Raw genomic sequence first — 15531 nt, forward strand, 5'->3', positions numbered from 1 at the left:
GAGTACAATTTTCTCCCCTTCTAATTCCTTTCATTTTTTCTCTTCTCATTTTTGAATGGTAATTCCTCTTATTTTTTCTCTCTTTCTTTTTGAATAGTCACGATTAAACAACGTTAATATTTTTTATTTCTTAGCTTTTTATCCAAAATAGTCTCTGAAATTTGCATAACTCTTTATTTTGGTCATGAGATTTGAAATCGAATGTTCACATCAATCATTTTGATCATTTCATGAAAAATTTCCATTAAATAAGAATAAAATGACAAAAATATTCTCAATTTTTGTTAAATCATTTTGGCCTATTGTTTATTACACTTGAGAATAGTTTTATCATTTTAATCTTTATTTAACATAACTATTCACGAATGACCATGGTAGACAACTTCAGAAACCACTTATATTGATTTCAAATCTCAGGAAACAAAGTAAAGAATTATGCGAATCTGAGGGACCATTTTGACTGAAAAACCTCAACTTTTTCATAGAGAAAGAAAGACAAAAATGAAAGTGAGAGAAGAGATGAGGGGATTAGGAGAGGAAATAATCTTATTCCATAAATACAAACTCATCCGAAGAAAATAAGAGACTCAATTGAACGTTTTTGAGAAAATAACAAGGAGAGCATTGGCCTAATAAAACATTATTCTTACCCTCTATTTGTATCATCTTTTTATTAGAGATGAGACCTATATGTTTTGGTGAGTCACACATATTAGAGAGATTGTAAACATAAGATTACTCTTGGCCCAAAAACCTCTCATTCATTCAGTATTATCCATTTTTAGGGTGTATTAAATTGGGAATTTGAGAAATTTTAGTAGATTTATAAATTCATGAATTTTTATGGAGTTTAATTGATTTGTAGAGATTCCATGTAAAATTTTGATTCAATTCTCTTGAAATCTCTTGGGAAGAGTTGAGATTTGTGAATGCTTAAAATACACTACGAAATCTCTCCAGTTCCCTTTAGGAGTGTATTCAATTGAGATTTTGAGGAATTTTTATTCTTTTAATGAATCAAGAGGTATCCAATCAAAATTTTAAGTGATTCACTAAAATTCAATGTGTATTCAATCAGGATTTTAAGGGGGTGTATTCAACTGAGAATTTGAGATATTTTAAAGGATTTATAAATCCATAGATTTTTATGGAGTCTAATTGATTTGTAGAGATTCCATGTAAAATTTTGATTCAATTCCCTCAAAATCTCTTGCGAAAATGTGAGATTTATGGATACTTAAAATTCAATACAAAATCTCTCAAATTCCTCAACTTTGTCAAATTCTTTAAAATCAAATTCTATTTGAATATACGTGGATTGTTATAAAATTCTTTAAAATCTTAATTGAATACACTCGAATTTCTAACGATTTTAATAAACTATCTTAAAATCCTGATTGAATACACATTGAATTTCAGATAATCACTTAAATTCCTGATTGAATACACATTGAATTTCAGATAATCACTTAAATTTCTGATTGAATACCCATATATTCATTAAAAGAATTAAAATTCTTCAGAATTCCAATTGAATACACTCTCCTTAAGATAATTTATTAAAATCCTTAGAAATCGGTTGTATTCAATTAGAATTTTAAAGAAATTTATAACGTTCCATATATATTCAATTATAATTTGAATTTAAAGAATTTGGAGAAGTTGAGGAATTAGAAGAAATTGAAGATATTTTGTAGTGTATTTTAAGCATTCACAAATCTCACATCTCCCAATGCGATTTCGAGAGAATTGAATCAAAATTTTACATGAAATCTTTACAAATCAGTTAGACTCCATAAAAATCCATGGACTTATAAATTCATTAAAATCTCTCAAATTCTCAATTGAATACACCCCCTTAATTCCTAAACTTTTTCAAATTCTTTAAAATCAAATTCTAATTGAATACACTTAGTGACACACCCCAACCGAGATCAGGGCGTGCTGGCCGTCACACGAAGGTGACGTAGCCATATGCACGTGCGGAAGCTAATAATATAATAATAAAAATTTAATAATACTAGCATACAAAGTTCTAAAACAAGAGCTAGCGTAAATAAACTACATGTTCAGAGCAAGACTACAGCAGTCCAAACAAGAAGATGCGACGGTAGTGCACCCGAAGGTGACCCTACAATGATAGGTGTCTGTCAGAGATGCCGGAGATGCCTTCTGGGAAACCACCGGAACTGCTACTCAACTAGAACCTGGAGGGGCGCAAAACAAAAGCGTGAGTGGGCAAAAACAAATCTTTCAAACCATTTATAAAATACTTTCTAACCCCTCGCCGTAAAACCTGTATACTTCCCAGAAAGATACATGTATGTATAATATATATGACAATCATGCTCAATATGCCCAACATTCTCGATAATATATCAGACGTGCTCAATAATATGCCATGCCGAAATCTCGTAATAATATGCAAGTGCGCAGGTATAATCGTATCAACATCGTGTAATCTGGCAGCCGGAGTCACCTAACGTGACCTGTACGGCTGCATATAGAGCTCTAATCTCAATCTCAATATCTGAACCTGACCACGAGTCGGAACCACCTATAGTGGTCTGTACGACAGGGCTGGGGTGTAAATAAGTGCTACGATCACGTGAAGCCTGGGCGAATAATCGCGGGTCACCTACGAGTCGGAACCACCTATAGTGGTCTGTACGACAGGCCTGGGCACCTAGCTTGGATCCAAGCTGAGCATAAGGTGCGGGGAGGTGAACATCACGTGAAGGCCTGGGCCCTGCTCAGGGCGGGAGCACTAACACCGGGGGTGCAGGTTATGAGCTCTCTAAACATCTCAATCATATCACGATTATACCTCAATCATAGCTCGTTCGTATTCCCATTTGTATCTCAAACGTATCTCAACCCATTACTGAAACATAAATACGCATAACTCTTACCTGGCACTTACCTGTGCGTCAACAGCACCGAATATGCATATGTATATGTATATGCAACTAATATGATCATCGATGCACAAATAACGATAATATAACACATGGCATAAAACAATTAACATTTAATAAAATTCTGGGAAAATATAGTATATAGGTATATACGGAAAACCAAAAGCCCACTCACTGATACGTGGAAGGGTCGTAGCCCCCTTGCCTCGCGTGTGCACGCTCGTCCTCAGGATACGTGTCACCTATACGCGAAACAACTATAAAAAAATTAATTCTAAAGCACATAGCCAATTTCTCGTAATAACTTCTCATACATTGCTCAATTTGGACAAATGAATATACCAACGTGCTCTACACAACCTCAGGATCACACCCATATTTTTAAAATAATTTTTGGACCACGCACGCGCCCCCACGCGCCGTCCTAGGCACGGACCCACGCGCCCCCACGCGCAGCCACGTGCACTGCACACTGACGGCGTCAACTGACGCCGTCAGGAATATTCCGTTAACCTGACGGAATATTCCCTAACTGACGCCGTCACTGCCGTTAGGAATATTCCGTTAAGTTTAACGGAATATTCCCCTTCCTTCTCCGGCCAGTCGCCGTCGCATCTTCTTGTTTGGACTGCTGTAGTCTTGCTCTGAACATGTAGTTTATTTACGCTAGCTCTTGTTTTAGAACTTTGTATGCTAGTATTATTAAATTTTTATTATTATATTATTAGCTTCCGCACGTGCATATGGCTACGTCACCTTCGTGTGACGGCCAGCACGCCCTGATCTCGGTTGGGGTGTGTCAGTTTGGTATCAGAGCCTAGGTTTGGCAGTCCTGTGTCTTTGTGAGTATTCTAATGGTCTTGGTGTCTTCTGTCAGAATTATGCCGCCTCGTCGGGAACCACGTCGTTCTTCTGAGCCTAATTTCCCCGATGTTGCTCAGTTGGGAGAAGTTTTTGCTACAGCCCTTCAGTCAGTATTGCGCCCTCCCCAGAGGACTCCTCTGGAGACTATGTACAATCTGAAGTTGGATAAATTTAAAGGTAATGAAGGGCATGAGGGCGCAGAGCGCTGGCTAGAACACGTAGAGAAGACCTTCCGTGTATTGCATAACCAGGGGAATCTTCCTATGGAGAGATGGGTCGAGACGACCACATGGTTTCTGGATACGGAGTCTGCAGCTTGGTGGGAGCAGGCGCTCCGTAGGTTGACTCCAGAACAGAGGACGGATTGGAATGTTTTTACGGATTTGTTCAAGAGAAGGTATGTGCCCCCTGAGTACATCGATAGGAAGAAACAGGAGTTTACTGAACTGAAGCAGCGGAAGATGTCGGCGAATGAGTATTACCGCAAGTTTACGGATTTGTCTCGTTATCATCCTGATGTCGCTGGTAATTCGGCGGAGATGCTCCGTCTCTTCCGCCAAGGTACTAAGAAGAAGTGGCGTTCTATGGCGACTGCTGTCCACAGCGAGACCTACCAGGACTTCTATGAGGTGTTGTTGAGGATAGAAGATTCTGAGAATATGTCGAGCGATAGTGATGAAGAAAAAGACAGTAGTCAGAAAAAGAATGATAAGGGTAAAGGTCAAGTATCGCTCGGGCCCCGCCAGACTCAGAACTTCAAGAGGGGTGGAGCTAGTTCGAGTTCTTCTAGCGGTGGTTTTAGTGCAGCTGGACAGGGAAGAGGAGGTCGGTTTGCTGGAGGCCCTCGAGGTCAGAGACAGGGCGATGGTGGTCGAAACAGAGCCCCCGTTTGCCGTAGGTGTAACAACCGGCATTTCGGCGAGTGCAGGCGTGGCAGCGGTGGCTGCTTTACGTGTGGGCAGACGGGACATAGAGCTGTGAATTGTCCCCATAATCAGCAGCAGAAACCACAGCAGACTTTTATGCCACCACCTGCACCGATCCGTCAAATTCAGGGTCCAAGTAGTTATGGTCAAGCAGGTAGAGGTGGTGCCTACCACTATCAGGGTGATGTTGTCCCATATGCTCCGGGGCAATATCAGTATCCTCAGGACCCCTATTCCCAGGGTGGTTATCCCCCGTATCCTGGCAGCTATATGTCGTATCCTCCAGCGCCGGTAGGCGGTTCACAGTGGTATCAGGGAGGACAGTATCAGCAGGGTGAGTTTGCTACCAGCAGTGCTGGGTCTTCGAGACAATCGGGACAACCCAGTCAGGGGCGTGGTGCCCAGGGTCGCGGTGTTCAGGCGAGCCGAGGTCGCGGTGGACGACAACAAGGTCAGGGACGTCTTCACAATATTTCCTTGCAGGATGCTCAGAACAACCCGGACTTGATTATGGGTACGTTAAATATTCTTAGTTGTTTTGCTAGAGTCTTAATTGATTGTGGAGCTACACACTCCGTAATTTCTCATACATTTGCTCAAGTGACACAACCCCGCCCCACACCTCTAGGATACGATTTAGAGTTCGCTATGCCTAGAGGAGAGAGATATGTCGTAGATTGTGTGTACCCAGGATGTCCAGTGATTGTTGAGGGTGTAGTTTTGCCAGCTGATCTTATCCCGTTAGATATTGTTGATTTTGATGTGATTTTGGGCACAGATTGGTTACATTTCTATCGTGCCAATATTGATTGTTACGGGAAAGTAGTTACGTTTCACCGTCCTGGACTACCTGTGGTTACTTTTGTGGGTGAGCAGAGTGGGGTGAGACATGGCGTTATTTCGGCTTTGCGAGCGAAAAAGTTGCTATCTAAAGGTTGCCAAGGGTACTTGGCACATGTGGTGTTGAATGAGGCCGTTCCTGATAGAGTTGAGGATGTGAGAGTGGTCAGACACTTTCCTGATGTTTTTCCCGAGGATTTACCTGGGTTACCCCCAGATCGAGACGTGGAGTTCACTATTGAGTTGCTTCCAGGTACAAATCCTATTTCTTTGACTCCTTATCGTATGGCTCCCGCTGAGTTACGGGAATTGAAAGTTCAGTTGCAAGAATTGGTGGATAAGGAATTCATTCAGCCTAGTACTTCACCTTGGGGCGCTCCAGTATTGTTTGTGAGGAAGAAAGATGGAACTTTGAGGTTGTGTATTGATTACAGGCAATTGAATCGGGTGACGATCAAAAACCGTTATCCGTTGCCACGTATTGATGATTTGTTTGACCAGCTTCGTGGTGCTTGTGTCTTCTCCAAGATTGACCTGAGATCTGGTTATTATCAGTTGAAGATTGGCAGAGATGATGTTCCTAAGACGGCATTCAGGACTCGTTACGGTCATTACGAGTTTCTGGTTATGCCATTTGGGTTGACGAATGCACCAGCTGCTTTTATGGATTTAATGAACCGGGTATTCCAGCCATACTTGGATAGATTTGTTATTGTATTCATTGATGATATTCTAGTGTATTCTAAGTCGAAAGCAGAGCATGTTCGACATCTTACTTTGGTGTTGAAGAGGTTGAGGGAACACCAATTGTATGCCAAGTTTAGTAAGTGCCAGTTTTGGCTAGACCAAGTTGCGTTTTTGGGGCACATCATTTCGGCTCAGGGTATTTTGGTGGACCCTCAGAAAATCGCAGCTGTGGATAGTTGGGAACAACCGCGAACCGTCACTGAAGTGAGAAGTTTCCTTGGTTTGGCGGGTTATTATCGGAGATTCGTTAAAGATTTTTCGGTGATTGCCCTGCCACTGACGAGATTAACGAGAAAGGATGTTAAATTTGAGTGGGATGATAGGTGTGAGCAGAGTTTCCAGCAGTTAAAACATTGTCTCACTCATGCACCAGTTTTGGCACTCCCGGACGATAGTGGTGATTTCGAAGTATATAGTGATGCTTCCTTGAATGGTCTGGGATGTGTATTGATGCAACATGGTAGGGTAATTGCTTATGCTTCGCGGCAGTTGAAACCCCACGAGTTGAATTACCCTACACATGATTTGGAGTTGGCTGCTATCATTTTTGCATTGAAATTGTGGAGACACTATCTTTATGGGGAAAAGTGTAGGATCTTTACAGATCACAAGAGTCTTCAATATCTTTTTACTCAGAGGGAAATTAATCTTCGTCAACGGAGGTGGTTGGAGTTGCTCAGCGATTACGATTGCACGATTGATTATCACCCGGGTCGTGCGAACGTAGTGGCTGATGCACTTAGCAGGAAGTCTCAGGGCCGCATTAATGCATTGTACGCTAGTCGTATTCCTCTTTTGGCGGACTTGCGTGCTACAGGTGTGAAGTTAGAAGCGGAAGACCGAGATATGGCTTTACTTGCTAATTTCCAAGTTAGGCCGATACTTGTTGATCGGGTGCTTGAAGCTCAGGTAGCTGACCATAACACTCAAGAATTAATTCAAGCCCAAGAGCAAGGAAGGAGGCGAGACCTCCGAGTTCGTGAATCTGATGGCATGTTGATGCAAGAGGGCAGGTTGTTCGTGCCTAATAATGAAGATTTAAAGAAGGAAATTCTCGATGAAGCACATATTTCGGCTTACGCCATGCATCCAGGAGCTACTAAAATGTACCATACAATTCGACCATTTTATTATTGGCCGGGTATGAAGAGGGAGATAGCTGAATATGTGAGCAGATGTGCTGTTTGTCAGCAGGTTAAAGCGGAAAGGAAAAAGCCGTTTGGGCTGTTACAGCCGCTTCCCGTTCCAGAGTGGAAATGGGAAAACATTACCATGGATTTTGTGTACAAGCTCCCGCGTACACATAATGGTTTTGATGGCATTTGGGTAATCGTGGATCGGCTCACTAAGTCGGCACATTTTATTCCAGTGAGAGAGAAGTATTCTTTGAGCCGTCTAGCGGAGTTATTTATCTCGAAGGTGGTGAAGTACCATGGTGTCCCTGTGAGTATTGTTTCGGATCGTGATCCACGATTTACATCGAAGTTTTGGGTAGCTTTTCAGGAAGCTTTGGGCACGAGACTACTTTACAGTACAGCATATCATCCGCAGACAGACGGACAGTCAGAGAGGACTATTCAGACCTTGGAGGATATGTTACGAGCTTCGGTGCTACAGTTCAGTGATGCTTGGCACCAACGGTTAGACCTGATGGAATTTGCCTATAACAACAGTTTCCATTCGAGTATTGGCGTGACGCCATTCGAAGCGTTGTATGGTAGGTCTTGTCGCACACCATTGTGTTGGTCGGAGATTGGCGAGAGAGTTCTAGTGGGTCCGGAGATTGTTGAGGAGACTATGCAGAATGTTCAGGTGATTAAGTCTAACCTGAAAGCAGCCCAGGACAGGCAAAAGAGTTTAGCAGATCGGCATGCTACAGACAGAGTATACAAGGTTGGAGATTGGGTATTCCTGAAGCTTTCACCGTGGAGAGGTGTTGTGCGGTTTGGAAAGAAAGGAAAGTTGAGTCCCAGGTATATCGGACCATACGTGGTCACAGAGCGTGTTGGTGAGGTAGCTTACAGATTGGAGTTGCCTCCGGAATTGGCTAGAGCAAAACCATGATGGGTGACCTACTGGGAAGTTGCTCGTGAGTTCCCAAAAACAAAACCGTGAGGGAATGGTAAGCCCAAAGCGGACAATATCGTGCTACGGTAGTGGAGCGGGGCCGGGAAGTGATCCGCCCCGGGCCGGGATGTGACACTTAGAATGTTATAAACTTATTTAAAATCTTAATTGAATACACCTAAATTTATAAGAATTTTAATAAACTATCTTAAAATCCTGATTGAATACACATTGAATTTCAGATAATCACTTAGGGTCCGTTTGGTATCCTAGCAAAAAAACTTTGATTGTTCCCAAAAATAATTTTTAAATAACATCACTTAAAAACAGTTTTTTTTTAAATCTCAAAATTTCAAAAATCTGTTTGGTTGAGTTTTTAAAAATAAATTTTTTTAGTTTGAATTCAAACTACTTGAGCAAATACTGGAGGAGAGAGAGAATTGGGAAAAATGAGAGAGGAAATGGTTGGCGAGGAGAGAGAAGGACAAGGAGAGAGTGAAGAGGTGAGGGAGGGAAGGCAGATTGTATGCCCTCCTATTTGGATGTATTTCTTATCATTTTTTATTTACGTGATCACAGTTAAATCACATCAATATTTTATATTCTTATTATTTTTTATCTTATTATCTATATAAAAAAATCAATATAAAATGTTGACGTGATTTAATCGTAACCGCATAAAATAAAAGGGGATGAAAAATGCACCGAAGTGAGAAGAAAAAAAGGGTGATGAGACAAAGGTTGAGAAGAGAGAGAAGACTGGATGTGACGTGGGGAGAGAGAGGAAACAGAGGGTAGGGAGAGGAAAAATACAGGAAACTAAAAAAGTTCAAAAATACTTTTCATGTAATGACCCTTTTTAAAAGTACAGTAAATAGTACAGGAAAAAGTATAAACGTAATTTTTTTTTTTTTAAATAAACAGTATCGGGAATATTTTATTAAATCTCCTATAAAAAAGGGTTAGGGGAGAGCAAAAAAAAATGTTGAGTAGAAAGCAGAAAAAACTCTAAAAACTCACTTTTAGTGTTTTTAGGAAATAGTCTATGTTTTTATGTTAGTTTTGAATCCAATTTTTAAAAAGAGTCATACCGAACAAGAATTAAACACCTAAAACTCAAAAAGTGTTTTTCAGTTAAAAAAGTTGAACTCAAGTAGAATACCAAACAAGCTCTTAAATTTCTAATTGAATACCCCAAGATCCATTAAAAGAATTAAAATACCTCAAAATCTCAACTGAATACTAAGCAAAAAGCAACTGCAAATGCAAGCAAATGTTCACCACAGCAGCTACCATGCCGCCCATCCAATTGAAATTACAATCAAAGTAACTCTCTTTCCTCTCCTAATTTGAATTGAAATGTTAACAGAAATATGCGAAAATCCTGATTCCGACTCCAACATGTGTTCTTATCTCCCACTACGTTTAACAAACAAATGATTGTGGCACATCAACATTCTCAATTGAACCAAAATTTGTATATATATAGCAGACCTAGGAAATTCAGACCCTCTAAAAATGTATGGCCATCCGCTCATTGCAATCATAACTTTTCCCCATTTTTAGCTGTTCATGCAGCCACCAACTTATTGTCGTTTTGGTAGCCATCAGTATTGAAGTCCATAAGTTACTGAGGTACGCCAATAGAGCTGTTAGCCATTTCCCTGACCATTGTTTTAACAAACAGTTCCCCTGCCCTATACGAGGACCGGACCTGAAAAATTAATAGATGCAAAGATTTTTTCACCAAGAATGGTAAACTAGGTAACTACATTCAAACAAGAATAGCAAAGAAAGATAATCCACAACATCTATAAAACTGACGTTAATGAACATCTTACCAAGGGCCCACTGGCTACATAACGAAATCCAATAGACTCCCCATATTCCTTCCAGAAAACGAATTTCTCAGGGGCAACATATTCTTTTACAGTCAAATGTAATGGAGTTGGCTGCAACAATTTTAAGCAACTTAAAATAACTTAAAATCATAATCTCTATCACAAAATTCTACTGGGATATAACTTAGTCTCATTTCATGATTGCCTCATAAACAGTAAAAGAGGATTGCTTATAGAAAATAAAAACTACCATGGGCCAGATTACAGCCATTCTTCAAGCATATAACAAGAATTAGACTGTCAAAAATTCTACTGGGATATGACTTAGTCTCATTTCATGATTGCCTAAAACGACACCAGCCTTACAGTCTGTAAGTTCCAATGTACTTGCATGAAAGTAATCAAAGCTAAATACATGAAAGCTATGCATCTTTAACCAACCTGTAAATATTGTCCAAGTGTCAATATATCAACATCTATAGCCTTTAAATCAGCCATGGCTTCCTTCAGCTCATCGTCTGTTTCTCCCAGGCCCAACATTATAGAAGTTTTTGTTATCATCCCCTTCTTGCTTTGTTTTGCATGTCTTAGAACAGATAAGCTTTGCTCATACCTGCATTACCACATTAAACAAACTTCTTCAGCCCATTGACTTCAGTTCCTAGTATACGACAAATACATACAAAGCCTGGACAAGTATTGTTATGGTCCTCTTTAGCTATCACATTTGTGTGACTTACCTTTTGTTATGATACTGTTACCTGAAGTACATGAAAGTTTAATCCTAGGTGGGTATTGTATCGTTGAATGTTATGTTAAACTTGGAGCATGCATAGCACATATGTGTCAAGGCCATATTTCCAAACATGATTTTATGAGAGAAATATGGTATGCATGTAAATGATTTAAAAAATATGTTTGTACAAAAACTGATGCATGTCATATGGTGCAATCATCTGGGTCGGACCACTTATGCACTTCTTTACGAAATACATAACCGAAAGACTTTGGATTGGAGTGCAGCTAGCTTACCCAGCGCGAGGGTCTCTGACAATTCGCTGGAGGCGTTTGACGGTCTCAATGTTGTGTGCAAAAACATCAAGTCCAGAGTAAAGCAGAGTGTGTACAGCCGTCAAGTCACCGCGAAAGTCCGAAGTTAAACACTCAACCATGATGTCAGGCTTGAGAGTCTGCAGAGTGAAATGAGTGTGTAAAACATTGTATTGTTGTATTGTATTGATGAATGTAAGAAAGGATTATTGTTAATTTATTATTATGTAAGAAAGAAGTTGCCGATTTTGCAATGCTCTGTGCTCGTCTCAGAGTCTTTATGTTATGTTAAAAGCTAGGTCATCAGACATGATATAATGCATTCAATCAATCAAAGTAGAGAAATTGAAGCAAGCAAGCTGATTAGTTAGTAACCAATTAACCTTGAGGGTTTGGACGGTGCGAGCAAAATGTCCGCTTCCACCGTCGGGCAGGTCATCGCGGTCGACACTGGTTAAAACAATATAATCGACGCCCCAGCTGGCAACGGCGGTGGCAGTGTGAAGAGGCTCCATGGGATCTGGAGGTGGAGGGGTCCGGCTGGTCTTGACGGCACAGAAGCGACAGCCGCGGGTGCAGGTGTCGCCGAGGAGCATGATGGTGGCAGTGGAAATGCCATCGCCACCTCCATTCCAACACTCGCCGATGTTAGGGCACTGGGCCTCCTCGCACACCGTCTTGAGATTCAGACGGGACAAGGACTCCTTGACCTCCTCGTACTTGTGTCCCTGGGGGGCTTTCTGCCTTAGCCATTCCGCCTTCTTCACATTTGGGTCTCTCCCCGTGTAAGGCCCCATTCCCGTTCCCGTTCCCGCCGCCATCGCCTCACATCGTATTCCTCCTCGACGTCCTCCTGATCGCACATTCAAGACAGACATCCGGCCTTTCGGAGCCTGAATCGGGATTGGGCTGATTGGCCAAAATGATGATGAAACTTGGGATTGCAGCTGAATCATCATCGTCGTCTTCGATTCCTCCTCAATTTCCTCTCTAGAATACCTAGATTTCTTCTACAACCCACCAATTTAATCCAATCCAGGAGCTTGGGAGTTTGGACTTACCACTCTGCAACTGCAAATACAAGGTCCACGTGTGGAGGAGGGAGATCTTGTCATACCTGAAGGCGCGCTCCAGTGCATTGCTCTTGCAATCCAGGAGGAGGGAGAGTTTGCCCGTCGATCTAAAAAATATTGGGTAAATGATAAAACACTATCTTAATTATTGGTCTGATGATATTTTCGTACCTTATTTTTTTTAAATAATAATATCATGTTTCAGCTTAGGAATTTATGTCAATGTCATGTTTTTCTTAGTTTTTCTGTTAAATGTTGACGTGATTAGAAACGAACTCTACTCACTAATACCACTGGATTAAAAAATAATTAAATATTAAAAATTTAAAAAAATATATAAATTATAAAACTAAAAATAAAATAAAAAATGGCCTAAGGGATCCGGCCTACCCTTGCTTCCACCCGCACCAACCCATTTTCTTCTTCTCTTCGACAACCACCAAACCATTCTCCGTCCCCCCAACCTTCCTCCACCACCCTCTCTCTCTTTTCTCTCTCATCTCTCTACAATGTGGTCTCCCTCCTCCGTCCTTCTCCCCACTTACACTCGTTCTTCCCTCACCACCACCTCCCAACCCGACCCATCCCTCCCTTAGTCCCTCCATACCCAACCTTCCTTCACCACCCCACCGCTGCCTCTCTTCCTCCATCTTCACCACCTCATTGAAGAAACAAAAAAAAAACCAAGCCCACACCTAGATCACATACCAAAAAAAAAAAAACAAAACCAAACCCACACCCAGATTCCCTTCCCCTCCTACACACCCAAACCCTTAATTCCCTCCCCGCATTTCGCCGCGACCCGTTGTATCCCACTAATTGTGGAAGAGACTATAAATTTATCTGTGTATGTGTGGCGATAGCCTAGCTACAAGAGTTTGAGCTAAATATAAATTTATTTTGCATATATGCATTTGACATAATATGTTTGAGGTCATAAATGGATCTAGCTAATCCTCTTACAAATCCATTAAGCTAAATGTTAGTAATGATTATTACATCGAGGGGGATGAGACGAATGCCTATAACATCAATCAAGAGTGATGGTAACCCAACCAATGTGAATGGAGATCCCAAGAAGTAGGTTCATATGGGTAAGAACAAGTCACTTGTTGATTGGGCATGCATTATCAATTTATATCAATAACTCTATTGAGAGCATATCCCTGTGGTGTAGATAGTGCAACTACTATAGCTTGTGAGGTTGAACTTATGTTCTTAATGAATACCATAACCTATATATAGGTGGCGTGCTTGACTACAGTGCACATATGATGGATTCACCTATTTGAGTGTGGGAGTGGGGCCGCTTCCTATGAGAGCTTAGACAGGTTCTCTAGAGCACTCATGAATATCCAGGTGGGCGCATGGCCTATTTGCGCCAACCCGCTAGAATATGCTCGATTCCGAGGATTCAATGTGGATGGTTAGTCCTATGATTCACACAAAGAAATATTGATTCATAGAAAGGTTAATTTTCACCAAATTTCTGTGAGTTACGGCTAGCTCGTCCTAAGGATGGTTCATAGTCCAAAAGATATCAGTAATGATGCGTTGGATTCTCACTTTCCTTTGGTACTTCCTTGTCCTCTTTAAACTTGGGTTTCTCAAATTCCTTTTGGTGATTCAATTTGTATTTTGTAATATGTGAGGGATTGTTGAAATTTTTAATTAGGTATTTCAAAATACAACTCTTCATTAGTAACTTTAATATTATTCAATTTGTTTTAAGGTCTTTATTTGAGTTTTTTATTAGTAAAACTAAAAATTGAAGCATTAACTAATTTATAATCGTTGTGGCTATAATGTCGAACGTTCTAGACCTTGTTAAATGGCCTTCGTGTATAGCCTATTTGTCCTATATATAATATCATCCTCTCTTTGAGGCAAAGGTGATTTTTTTTTTGTGGAGTAATCATCTCTTTCCTTCAACGGACAAACCCCACCTAGTTAAAAACAGTCCCACCATCTTCTCCTCTCCTAATCTCTCATATTATCTCAAATGATATTATAATTTCCACCTTTTATATGTTAAAAGAAAGAATCGAGTTGTTCACTCGATCCAAGTATTGCGAGTGTACACTTACAACGATCATAGGTTGTATTTTGGAGAGTAGGCGTCATAATCTGCTACACCAAGACATTGTCTTAGATGAGCGAAATCTACTCTTAAGGATAGTGACTACACGTCTCAACCTAAAATTTTGTCTACTCAAGGATTGACGAAGAACGTTCTATAACTACAAAAGATAAGTATTTTATCTTATTTGGTTATTTTATTTAATAAAATTGTGATATCTTAATATTAATTTTATAGGATTTGTTGTAAGAGAAGTAACATCTGAATCACCAATATTTCCAACAGTTATTATAACTAGAAAGATAATGACATGCCCACTAAAAGCTCGACTTAATGCCTTGATGAAAACACTGAAAATAAATCAAAGCTCCAATTGGACCACAATTTAAGAACAATTACTCAAATTTTCTCTATAGATACAGATGATACACGTACAACATGAAAATGCGTACCATAACACAATAAAAACAGCCGAAGGTGCAAATTTGAGTAAACTGCAGACCCTCTTTCTTTTGTCAAGAAACTATTAAGCATTTAATTACCAAAATTACAACTGCATTGGCAAAGTACAAATTAGGAAAATGGAGTTTTAACGAAAAGTTCGCGGTACTGTTCATTTTAACAAAAAACCATATTTTTATACTAAAAAGTCAAATATGGTATTATTCATTTTACCCTTTGTTTTGTCCTTATCGTTAAAACTCAAAGTCTTCAAGCCATTTTCATTAGTTTTCAATTACGAATATTTGAATGTAGCTGCGCCTTATTAGAAGTTACTAAGTTAGCCTAGTAATGTGGGTGGGTAAAAATAAGATGACGATTATGAATAGGCTACTCCATGAATCGAAACTTGAAATGTAACCATAAAGAATAGAAAGTGAAAGTTCGAAGGTATTCAACCCATTATTGGAAGTTTATTTAACACAAAGGACCCTCAAACTTGTTTGACGCATTGCTGGGAAGGGATACATCCACCGTCGAAGCTTTAGCGTTCGGCTTCACCAGTATTGCATGGCCTTTTTATGGTCTTTCACAGATCGAATACCTTCGAACGGTAGAGATTACAGGCATTATGGACGGTAGAGATTACAGTCAACTCCACGAAGTTGGACTGCAGGTCGATGA

General features: G+C 40.2%; 2 protein-coding genes across 2 annotated transcripts; one reads left to right on the forward strand and one right to left on the reverse strand.

The window, feature by feature from the left end:
* Positions 1-3928: 3928 nt before the first annotated feature.
* Positions 3929-6946, forward strand: LOC125471927 (the record flags this gene model as incomplete). The annotated part of the gene is made up of 4 exons (XM_048572903.1): positions 3929-4122; positions 4180-5159; positions 5643-5713; positions 5816-6946. Coding segments are annotated over exons 1-4 (2376 nt in total), but the record flags the coding sequence as incomplete, so codon positions are not given.
* A 2618-nt stretch (positions 6947-9564) lies between these two features.
* LOC125467917 (lipoyl synthase, chloroplastic-like) lies at positions 9565-12462 on the reverse strand. The gene is made up of 5 exons (XM_048573122.1): positions 11637-12462; positions 11236-11393; positions 10645-10816; positions 10204-10314; positions 9565-10076 (listed from the first exon to the last, which is right to left on the reverse strand). Exons 1-5 carry the CDS (start codon positions 12210-12212, stop codon positions 9990-9992), a joined length of 1104 nt encoding a protein of 367 aa, XP_048429079.1. The 5' UTR covers positions 12213-12462; the 3' UTR covers positions 9565-9989.
* Positions 12463-15531: the final 3069 nt, after the last annotated feature.

The sequence above is a fragment of a genome, unplaced genomic scaffold (assembly GCF_019419815.1).
Source record: "Pyrus x bretschneideri cultivar Hongxiangsu unplaced genomic scaffold, Pyrus_bretschneideri_v1 Contig63, whole genome shotgun sequence".
Classification (NCBI taxonomy): domain Eukaryota; kingdom Viridiplantae; phylum Streptophyta; class Magnoliopsida; order Rosales; family Rosaceae; genus Pyrus; species Pyrus x bretschneideri.